At 42.5% G+C, this 11,528-nt stretch overlaps 1 protein-coding gene across 1 annotated transcript; it reads left to right on the top strand.

Annotated features, from left to right (window-relative positions):
• Nucleotides 1-1,416: 1,416 nt before the first annotated feature.
• LOC104963625 (collagen alpha-1(XVIII) chain-like) lies at nucleotides 1,417-11,259 on the top strand. Its single transcript, XM_010792235.1, has 2 exons — nucleotides 1,417-1,857; nucleotides 10,685-11,259. Exons 1-2 carry the CDS (start codon nucleotides 1,518-1,520, stop codon nucleotides 11,257-11,259), a joined length of 915 nt encoding a protein of 304 aa, XP_010790537.1. The 5' UTR covers nucleotides 1,417-1,517.
• Nucleotides 11,260-11,528: the final 269 nt, after the last annotated feature.

Raw genomic sequence — 11,528 nt, forward strand, 5'->3', positions numbered from 1 at the left:
CTCAAGCTACTGCTGTAATGAAACGTTCTATTTTGACAGGTTTAGAGTGAACAATTGCTTTGTTAAGAGTGGAAACCCCTGCTTGCCTAGAGGGTCAACTTATCTGAATGTATTGTGATCATGCTACAACTAGCCTCTTAGAATTACGTTACTGAAATGAGGATTAAGATATAACTTATATATTTAAGGTTGTCTCCTTTTTAAAAAAAAACATTTTAATGGTGGCAGATTCTCATGGTCTTTTTTCTTCCTTGAAGGAACAAACGTTCTTCTAAATAAAAGTCACACATTAGCTCGAGACAATCACAAGTCCCTTAGTATTGCCCACAAGGAAGCTGCTTTTCATATGATTACAGATAATAGTTTTCTCTTATTGAAATTGTCATCAGGGCAAAAGCTGCAAAATAGCTTGGCCTTGTGATAACTAAGTGAGCCTTCCCATTTTGTTTATTTAAGTATGTCACATTGGCTGCTTTTCATTTTGACAATATTTTCCATGTTACTTTACAATGTCTTTGGGGTTCCCTTTCCCCTGTGTATTAGACCAAACACACATAATCCTGGAGAAAGGGGTCAGGCAGATCATCAGTGACCCCAGGCCATAGCGGAGAGCTACAGGATAAAGTTGTCAAGCTAGTGTTAAGACATTTATGCATCGCAACATGAGGTTAGTTGCATGCTGTGCACAAGTGTTTAGTTCTATCAGCAACCGAGGTTACACACACAAAATACCTGCCTTTATTTGAAACCCCTGGTGCTTTTAGAGAAAACCTCCCGTTCCTTTTATGACTAATCTCCCATTATCAGATGTTTAGGGTCTCTGTCAACTGATCACATTAGCAGTATGGGGAACCAGTCTGGACAAGAAAGTGAGGCCTGGGTACTGTGTGAATTAAGGCCTTGTCTCGGTCTATATGTTAAGACAATCCAGTCCATTTCATGTTGGTGTTGCAGTGGAATGAGACTATTCATGGGAGGGGATTACACCACAATTTAGCATGTTATTATTTTTGTTGAAATCAGCTAATTACAAAGGCGCACAACTGTTGCTTCCAAGGTAGTTTGGAGTTTCTTTTAAGCTAAATCTGTAGTTTACCATTGTCATGTTAAAACAAAGAGAACAAGTCAAGGGGAACAAATTGCCCTCCTCTTTAAAACACTGAATGCATCAGCATTGTAGACTGAAAGGCAAAGCTGCCGTAATTCTAAGGTATCAGTCAGCAGGAGAGATCGCTTTTCACTGCTGTGACAAAAGGAGAAGGAGGAGGAAGGAGGAGTTAGGAGAAGAAATATTGCCATGACAGCCAATGCGGAGGACGCCTCCTCCTGCTCTCCCCCTTTACTCTTTTGAATGGGGCACTCCTCTTCACTTTTCCTCCCTGCCTGGTGGAGTGTGTGTGGAGACAGTGCCGAAAAGTGTGTGTGAGGAGTGTAGTGGCAGAGTGGACATGTCACAGTTCACTCAGGGAGTTTAATCAAGTGGGTGGACGTGGTCAATATTTGACTTTCTGGCTAAAATGAGGACCTCGTTTAGAGTTTTGTTTTTGTTGACCCTCTTGGTGGTCTACTCTGATGCTTGGTTCTGGGGCTGGACTGGTACTACAACTATGCCCCCAACAGTGGACCATGAGGAATCTGGCAGTTCAGAAGGTAGTGGAGAACCTTCATCAGAGAATATCGCAATGGTTCGATCTGAGATGATCGATGAGGGACAAGGGATCCAAAAGGTTGTGCAGACATGGGACCAGACCACTGAGGGACTTCGACTGACCACTGTAGAACCTACAACACAACCAGAGAGTGGTGGTACATCAGAAAAGGGAACAGAAGGGATTTCATCACGCATTCGTAAACCTGGTAATGGCAAATCTTCTATAAAGGGTATGGGTTCTGAAGGATCTGGTTATTTAAGTTTTACAGGAGATGTTTCAGGACTGGGATTTGGGCCTGGGTCTGAATTGGACTCAGAAACTGGGTCAGGCCTCTGGTCTGACTCTGGATTCAAGGCTGAATCTGGATTTGCATCAGGATCTGGCTTTGAAACACAGGGGGTTTCGGATGAAAACCAGCAAGGAATAGTAATGCTCACTGAGCAATGGGCGTTAGATAGTGGAGACATTTTAGAATCCCAAACTAATGAGCAAAAATTTAAGTTTCAAAAGAGTGCCAGGATCAGTCCTAAAAGCATAAATGAGGGCGATCATCTTGGAAGCACAACATCAGAGCCAAATCTTTTTTCTGTGGAAAGAACTAATAATACTAGAGGAAATAGCTCTATTTTCGATTTTAATGACTTTGATTTTACGATTTATTCTAAAGAAAACTCTCCCACAAAAGATTTACGAACCCCAATTGTGGGCAAAAACTCTGTAGAGACCACAGAGATACCTAAGGAAAACCAAATAGTGGAAATTGCTCAATTACCAGCCAACCAGGAAGCTTTACCTAACCAAGTGTTACAGACTAGACCTTGTCCATTAGCTAGCCAGCCACCTTCTACAACCCAAATACCAATTCATATCCAACAAATTGTAATTACCAAACCACAAACAAGCAAGAGACCTGCCTTTTTTCCCAGAGCTGCCCATCAACCCAGTCAAGCATCAGCAGTTAGCCAGAATGTGGTGACAAGTCAAAATGGTCACATGTTAGATCCTACTCAAACATCAGCAAGTGAGCCTAGCCAAGCAATCGTAATCAGCCCAACAGGTGGGTGGGCACAAGTTGAAAGCCACACCGAAGAAGCTAAATCAGCACTTGTTGTAGAATCCCCACAATGCTTGCTGCTAGATACTGCTCTCCCTTTCTGCTCCTCCATGATAGGGGAAAGTTTTGTTGTGCCCAATTACCTTAACCAGAGCAGTGTGGAGGAAGTCCAGGTACTCCTAAACAAATGGGGGTGGCTGTTGAAGTCACTTTGCCACCATAGTTTGGAGTGGTTTTTCTGCCTTCTCTTGGTACCAAAATGTGGCGGTGAGCCGATGTTGCCTTGCCGGAGTTTCTGCGAAGTCTTGCGGGACAGTTGCTGGACACTCCTGGATGAGGGACAACTCCCTCTGGAGTGCCACACTCTACCAGAAGAAGAGGATGATGGGTATCAGTGCTTGTCAGTTAGTAACCAGAAAGGTAATCACTGGTTCAAATGAATCCCAAAACTAGGATTCATTTGAACCAGTTTTCAGTGTCCCTATTCTCCAGTTTGTCTGGTGTTTCCTCCCAAAACCCAATACCCAACTCCAAAAATTGACATTTGTCCCTTTCAGCACAGACGTCATTGACATTAACTATACCCTGGTTCCCTTGCAAAATAATTGAAAGAAAAATAAGCATGCTTCAAGTTTGTTAAAAGGTAAAAGTTCTGGCTTTAGCCTAACAAGCATGGTGCCAACCCTCCTGCCCTACAATCCTACAATGTTGCATGTCTGTGCTTCCCTTGTCCTTTGGAATGCATGTGACTTACAACTTGAAGGTTATTATAACAACACACACACACACACACACACACACACACACACACACACACACACACACACACACACACACACACACACACACACACACACACACACACACACACACACACAGTACAGTAAATGGGTTTATGGTTCATTTCAAAACCAAGTTATGTATATTTTCAGTAAATTATTAATTTAAAGGGTAATAATTACATGGTTTCGTACACTCCATATATCTTATCCTGCAACACAGATTGTAGTAAAGCAAAAGCAGTACAAAAAAACATAGATTATTTTAATTCATTAGTAAATTATGAAGCACTGATTAAATATTGTTCTTTTTAGGATATCTTTGTTATTAGCATTAATGCATCTGGAATTGCACAAGACAGGGCCTGTCTTCTGAGAACAACGTGTGCATGGAAACTGTAGATAACTCGGCATGTAGAATTGCATGTCTCTTTTGACAGTGAGGGACTCGCAGTCAGCTCCATGAGCATCTGTCTGTCCAGGAATGGACAGATGAAGTCGTCATGCATGGGAAGCAGTCATGTTGCTTCAGTGGTTTTCAGTGGGATGTACATTTTTACATCTGTGCTTGAAAAAAAGTATTTCTTACAGCTAGCAAACGGCTGTACAAAGTGAATGATTTAAACAGTTGAATGCATATATTCAATGGATATTGCATGTCAAATACCAGGACAGTTTTTTGTTGTGAAATGTCTCTTTCAAAGTAGTGTTAGAGCTTTGTCTAAAGTTCTGTACTTCTTTAAAGCCTTTTACTAGGCAACTGTCCTGCACTCCTTCTTCACTTCAGATCAGTCAGAGTTCAAGACTGTGTCTTTTTACAGCTCCACTATCTATCTGACACCTGGCTTCATTGACAGACATGAGTGGACAAGATGTCTCCGGTTCCAAGACTAAGTGATGCATCTGGGCCCAAATAGATGTGTTACTTTCTGTGTTGATATACAAGGTGCTTGTGTTTTTTCTTCATCTGGGGGGTTAGGGTTAAGGCAAGGTTTTATGTTGCCTTGTTGTAAAAAGCCACACAGTTCATGTGTTAGCTTTTTGGCTTTACTGCAAAGCTTTACACTACAAGTGTTTGTGTTAAATAATGTGTAAGGAGTTGTTTTAAATGCTCTGACATTGATATTTGCAGCCTAAGGGACATTTAAAAACTAGGATTTTGTAGACATATTTACTACCTGAGGATAGCTTTTATTGGCTCTCCAGAAGCTGGTTGTTTTAGACGTCATTTTGGGTATCACCTGTTTGAGTTGCCCCCGAGGTATCACTGAGATGCTTTCAGTCTCTCTAAATCATTCTTGGTTGGACAGAACGCCAGCGCAGTCTAGCTCGTCTGATATCACTCATACAAACACAGCGATATTTAAAATTCACCACTGGACACTGCTTGTTGGTGTGATGTTCAGATGAGTCTTTATTCACCAAATATAAGAAATTACTTTACTTTTTGCTTACTTCTGTCTCTTTCCCCCCATTTCCGAAAGATAACTAAGCTTCTGAGTCAATTAGACGTTGCCTTTATGAGCATTCATCACATGGTTTGTACTGACAAAATGCCTCATGTGCCTATGCCAATGTCTCCCTGCTACAGCAAGAAGGCATACTGGTAATGTTTTAGAAGTAGTAAACAGCTTGGTGGGCTTTGGCCTACAACTAAATGAGGTCATACGTAAAAAGCAAAGATAATTTGTTCCAAAGCTCTGTAAATGTGTGCCCTGCTGCCCCAAATGCCCTGTTTTCTAGTTAATTGGCCCAATAACTTTATCTTGGGCTGTTTTCTACTGCACCTTCCCACTTAGGAGCCCGTTGACCTCTTAAATTCACTGATCAGAGCCCCCACCATGCAGGGTCTGGGAAGCTTTGACCGTCTGCAGCTTTGTTTGCTTGATGTGTGGGAGGAGGGAACTCATATTCTTGTTAATACCACCCTACTCCTACATCATATAACTATGACCTGTCATGCAAGAATGTCTCATGATCTACTTACTTCTTGAGCTGGTATATTGGATGGAATTAAAGTTTGGCCCTTGGCATGGGGCAGGAACACAATAGAGATAAAGTTAAGTATTTGCATGTAGCCTTTAAGGCCCGGACACAACAAGCCGATTTTGGCTATCGACGGGCGTCAGGCCGACGATGAGCGTTGACACGCCCTACTCAGATTGGTGTGTGCCGCACCGTCATGTCTTTTCAGCCGTGCCGACACCTTTTCGGCTGTAACCGTCAGTCGGCCAAAGGCTGTCGGTAAAATAAATCACTCTGATTGGCTGTTCAGCTTAGCGAATCAGTGCATGAGAAGCGAAACGGAAGTGAGGGAACCAAACAAACGATTAAGAAGGCAAATGTGAGATTTAATTTAACTCCAGCTCTCAACACAGGTTCGGGAAAGCCCCATGAGCTTCTCGTTGTAGAGTGAAAATGGAACGCACGCTATTTGTTGTTTGTTTACATCACACAGTCTGTTCTTCTTCTCTCGGTTATCACGCAGTATGTCTTCCGGTTGTTGCCTCTTCTGAATGACGAATACACACTACCGCCGCCTGCTGGTAAGGAGAGTTATTGCCACTCACGCATGCGCAGTTCGTACGTGCTTCTTGGCCGTCGGCTGAAGTCTTTGCGGTGTGTTCCAGTGAGACATATGGCCAAGACGCAGAGACGCGAGGTGACACAACAGTCGGGGGTCCGTCTGTGTCAGTTCTTTGGTGTCAGCTTGGTGTGTCCGGGACTTTTAGATGTGTGCATGTGGGAGGTCGCTGTGGGAAGATGGCAGATGTATTGTTTGGGGCATGGAAACATTGTATGAAATCTGTCAGATGTGATCCTTTTACCTTGGGGGGGCTGCCCCTGTGGTAAGAAGTTATTGTTAGGGCATAATAGCCCTTTTAATTATGTTTTCCATGGTTACCAGTCCCCTGCTTGGAAGATGAGCAGTCACTCATATCAGGGTCTAGGTCAACTGCAATTTATTTTGCTTAGCTCTTGACAGTAATACGATATCCTGTATGAGGAACTCCTCTCAGTTTAGGCTCCTTAAATTGATAATAAAGGGGATTCCTGTCCCCCAGCCACCCCTCTGGTGGTCTACAACATGAAACGGTAGATTTCCTGTAAGATAAACACTTCTGTTTGGGTGAATTCTGTGTACATTTGGTCTTTGTGTTGTGGCTTGTACACCCTTATGGTGGTCTGACAATGATTTGTAGCACCATGGTTCCTTTGAGCTGAGATTGATATTGTACTGTATCTCATAACAGGAAGGCCCAAAGCTGGCTCCGGCTCTTCAGCGCGCAGCCTGCCAGGGAATGATTTTGACTTGGCTCTCAGGAGGGTTCCAATTATGGGCACAGAGTAGTTCAACTTCTTTGCTGCCAGAAACTCATTGCCCCCTCTGGTTTGTGTTGAACCGGTACAAAACTCAGTAATGAGGCACAGGGATGGTAAAAGGTATTAGCTCTTAACTTTTTTAGAAGCATTTCACCTCTGCCTCTGTGAATATCATACAAACTATGTTCTTCAGGAGCTCTAAAGAATCATTAATTTGTCACTTACAAGTACAGTAGAGAACTTGAACAGTATCTTATTTATTTCCCCCCTAAAGTGCACAGCTTGTGGTAGGCCCATCTTCCCTTACGGGCTTGAGAATTACAGTCTTCAGGGCGAGCCAACATGAAAACTCCTTCCTGGACTGTGATGTGGGTTTTAGTTTGATATCTCTTTCCGAGTATTCTCTACAGGTTAAAGATACCACAAACTTTGCCCTGAATTCAAAGAATATGCTTTTTCAGTAAAGAAAGGAACATTCATTCAAGGAAGGTGTACCTATTATATTAAAAACATCCAGTGTTAATTGTTCCATTTACTTACGTATTACATATACGCTTTCTAGTGGAAACAGGTTTGGTTAAAGAGCTATCAGTTTGTTTGATTTGTAGTAATTATGGTACCATATTCCCTGATATAAAACAAGAAAAATAAAGTGCTGCTGTTAAAAATGTGTCTTAGCAAAACAAATCAAAAATATTATGTCATTTTGCACCAAGTACTTGATATTGATTTAACATTATAAGCATAACAGGACTCCCTTTAGCCCTGTAAGAAGACGGACAGACATTGCAACTAAGATCAAACAGGAATCAAATAAGCAGAGAGCAAAGAGCACCATATCATGTGACCAAATCTAATTAACTTCACTTTCAAATCAATTGGTTGAAAGTACGAAAGACATACTTTGTGCTGAAGCGTTAGCATTGCTGAAATGTTTTCTTTACAATCATGGGGTCGTCATTTTTCTACGAGGTGAACTCTGACACTAAAAACGCAGGTCAAACCACCGACTAGCTTTTTCTGCAGAGTGACGGGATAGTTCATTGCCCCTGTCAGCACGCCTCAAGGGATGTTTTAAATGGTGATGGAGCAGTGAAACAGCAAAGTTTTCTCAGACTGTCCAGATGTTCAAATGTTTTCCCATGGATTACGCAGGGTCCCGTTCTTCCCAAAGCTGCGTATACAGCCTCACACTGTATATACAGCTTTATCAACAGGGTATCACAAACTGTGGTACCCCCAACCTGGAATGTTAGTACATGAACAAGTGCTGTGTTCCTGGACACTAAGCCGCCTTCTTGACAAGGCAAACTATAGCACCATAAACTCAGCACTTCTCCATTCATCAACAAACCTTTTCTATACCCCATCGGCCTTGAAGCTGTCATTGGTTAACAAAAGCAGTTTGTAAAACTTGCATTGAGTTTCCACTTAAAATGCTAATGGGGCACCTTTTGTGTACCCAATGATTTCTGATCTCTGTGAAGGAATGACTGGCTGGCCCATTGCTGACAATGCAGGCATGTTGAAGAGGATTTAGCAAAAGCAATCCTTTACAAGCCTAAAGCAGGTCAAACCTTTGTATTTGCTTAAAGTCGGGAAATTAAATTGTCCTTACTAGTGTCTGGCTCAATTACATCAGGATTGAAAAATGATACTTTTTAGCATTTAGTGTTGGACCATCGTCTATTTGGGTACATTCTACACATAGTCCAACAAAGTGCACATCTGGTGGGTGTTCTCATCCTGAGTTGATCAGAGGAGACATCTGGTTGGCCTGGTGCAAATGACTTTAATGTTACCTGCCATTCATGCAACAGTTAAGGATTCAGGGTCGGCCTCAGGTGTTCTGAAACTCGGAATCTGCGTCAACTTTGACTAATTCAGGAAGCCAATGTCTGTTTTATGTTAAGGTCTTGGAGATCTCATATCTTTATGAAGATACATAAAGCTATTAATCCTCTTTAAGCTTGTAGCTTTTACCACACTTATTTGAAATTCAAAAATATGCTACTTTTTAATTAATCCAAAGAGTATAAGTAAGACGGTCAACACAATACAGTCATGTAGCACACGTCACTTTTAAACTTTTTTGCATTTGCTCCACGAAACTTGCTTTTCCAGATTTTTCTTGTGTTCTTGACACATCTTGAAATGTGCAATACATTTCATGAGGAATCTTCAGATATTTAAACTGCATAATTTATACTGGAAAGTATTTTTCAGTTCTCAGACAGACAAACATTCAGCCTGGTGTTTATGGTCGTACAGCAGAAGGCAGGACCTCAGGTTCAGCTAAACACCTTGTGTGTTTAAGCTCTCAACAGAGCTGAGTGCAGACCCACTGATCTACAGCATCGGGACAGTGGGGAGGCTTTGAACCGGACAATAGAGCTAGCACATTAGACTCCAGGTGGTCAACCAAAGCAATTCTTCAAAGAACCTACGTCACACGTTCTCCCAAAACAGTGATTTTTCTTTTAACATGAGGAAACATTGGTTTTGATCAAAGCAGTAATGTTTAGTCTCCAGTTTGATGCTAGTTAAACATCCGAACCAGAATGGGGATGAGCACACATCACTCTTTGTGTTCCTTGTGTTTCCTAAACGCCTCCAATGATTATGCGCTGACCTCTCCAGAGTCACCCGGGGTGATGGAGAAGTGAGCAGAGATATGCAGGGGCCCAGCTGTTGGTCCCTGAGGGCCCGGGGCAGGGACATTCAGCAGATGTCACACAAGTCGGAAGAAGTTTTTATAGTGTCTTCAGGAATGTCATGAATAGATATAAATCTCTAGCCTTTTCACACACTAGTTGTATTAGTTGTCAATATTTGGAAAACATTTTAGCTATGAATAATCAACCAATGTAAAGACCATTTGTAAATCAATTTAATTGTATCAGCCAGGGCTATCTGAAACCTTAAAATTGCAAATATCGCAACATGTTCTTTTAAATATTAACATTTAGGGTAGAATTCATGTGTTTTGGCCCCCATTTAGGTCAGTTCTTCAAGACTTTTTTACATGTTTTGATTCTTCCTTTATAGTGGATGCATGCAAGAGTAATAGTTTTCTGTGTGTAATATTTCCATGTTATACATTTTGGTCCTTTGATGCAATTTTCTAAGTGTTTTGCAGAGAACCCATGTAGTAATTATTCTATCACTACTTTAAATGATAAGGCTTAAACATTTTAATACGTTCCACAAGAAACATAAAGATGTGTTTGACACATGCAGAAACATGTTTCAAGTTGTTTGACTCAGATACTGCGAGCCTAAAGTGCCAAAGATATCTTGTAGAATATACATTACCTTAAAAAAGCCGATCACTTTAGCAGACATTGAATTTTAAAGACAAGATCAGATGACTTCAGTCCTGAAGTTGAAGTCTGTCGTTAGTCTTTGATATACAATGTCTGCTAAAGTAATCTGCTCTTCTTACTCTCAAATGGCCCATCCCTTTGCCTTTTATGATGCAAGTCAACCCTTTCCATCTTAGTTATAAACTGGTTTGTTTGTTTGTGGTCCCCTAAGCAAAGTTGCTTTGCCAATGCTTCTCATAACAGCCAACAGGTTGTTTGGAGTCAGTCAAGGTCACTTTCCTTACATATTTTATGACATGTGTTAATGCTGTTTACAATCATTTAAAAACATTATCACCTATACTTCTGTTTGTTTTCTTGGTTTAGTACAGACTTAAAGACTCACTATGCAAGAGTCCAATGCAAGTAACAGTATTTATTCCTGCATCCATCAGTCCCACTCCCTTAAGCCCGGTCTAACATTACACCCTGCCATGCAGCCCTCCCATCTAACCACCAACATATCCCCTGCATATTGTGGCCTCACCTCCTTTTTCTCTCCCTTTCTAGAAGAAAGTGGAGTCACCCTGCTCCAGCTGATTGGGGACCCCCCCCCCAGCACCATCACTCAGGTCTTTGGGCCTGACAGCAGCCCTGGCTATGTGTTCGGCCCCGATGCCAACTCAGGCCAGCTGGCCCGCGCCTACCTTCCGAGCCCCTTCTACCGAGACTTCGCCCTCATCTTCAACCTGAAACCCACCTCCGAAAGGGGCGGCACCATCTTCTCCATCACTGATGCCGCTCAGCAGATCATGTACGTGGGTGTGAAGCTGTCCGCGGTGCAGGGGGGGAACCAGTACGTCATCCTGTACTACACGGAGCCCGACTCACAGCAGTCCTACGAGGCGGCCCGGTTCCTCGCGCCCTCCATGAAAGACACCTGGACTCGCTTTGCCATCGCTGTGAGGGACGACAAGGTGATGTTCTACCTGAACTGTGACACGGACCCTCAGGTGATGCGCCTGGAGAGATCCCCCGATGAGATGGAGCTGGAGGCCGGCGCCGGGGTCTTTGTGGGGCAAGCTGGAGGAGCTGATTCCGAGAAGTTTCTGGTGCGTATGCAAGCTCAGTCCGTTATCAACTAAACATTATTCAGGCCCCTGAAATCTGGAAATTACATATTTTCTGAGTAGATACAAACATAATTGAATGATGAACTGAATTAGGCCTAGGTTACATGTACACACATCTTTTTATAAACAGGGTTTTCCTCCTTCATGTCTCTCTGAGTATGCCGAGTGGGCCACATGTGTAAGGTGGTGTGGGCGGGGGTTTGTGTCTAGGAGTGTTGCATGGGAACTTTAGAGCGCATAAGGTAGGCCTCTTTGCTCAGTGTAGTGGAAGAGCACCTTTA

The sequence above is a fragment of the Notothenia coriiceps genome, unplaced genomic scaffold, assembly GCF_000735185.1.
Source record: "Notothenia coriiceps isolate Sejong01 unplaced genomic scaffold, NC01 NC01_scaffold00036395, whole genome shotgun sequence".
NCBI classification, from domain to species: domain Eukaryota; kingdom Metazoa; phylum Chordata; class Actinopteri; order Perciformes; family Nototheniidae; genus Notothenia; species Notothenia coriiceps.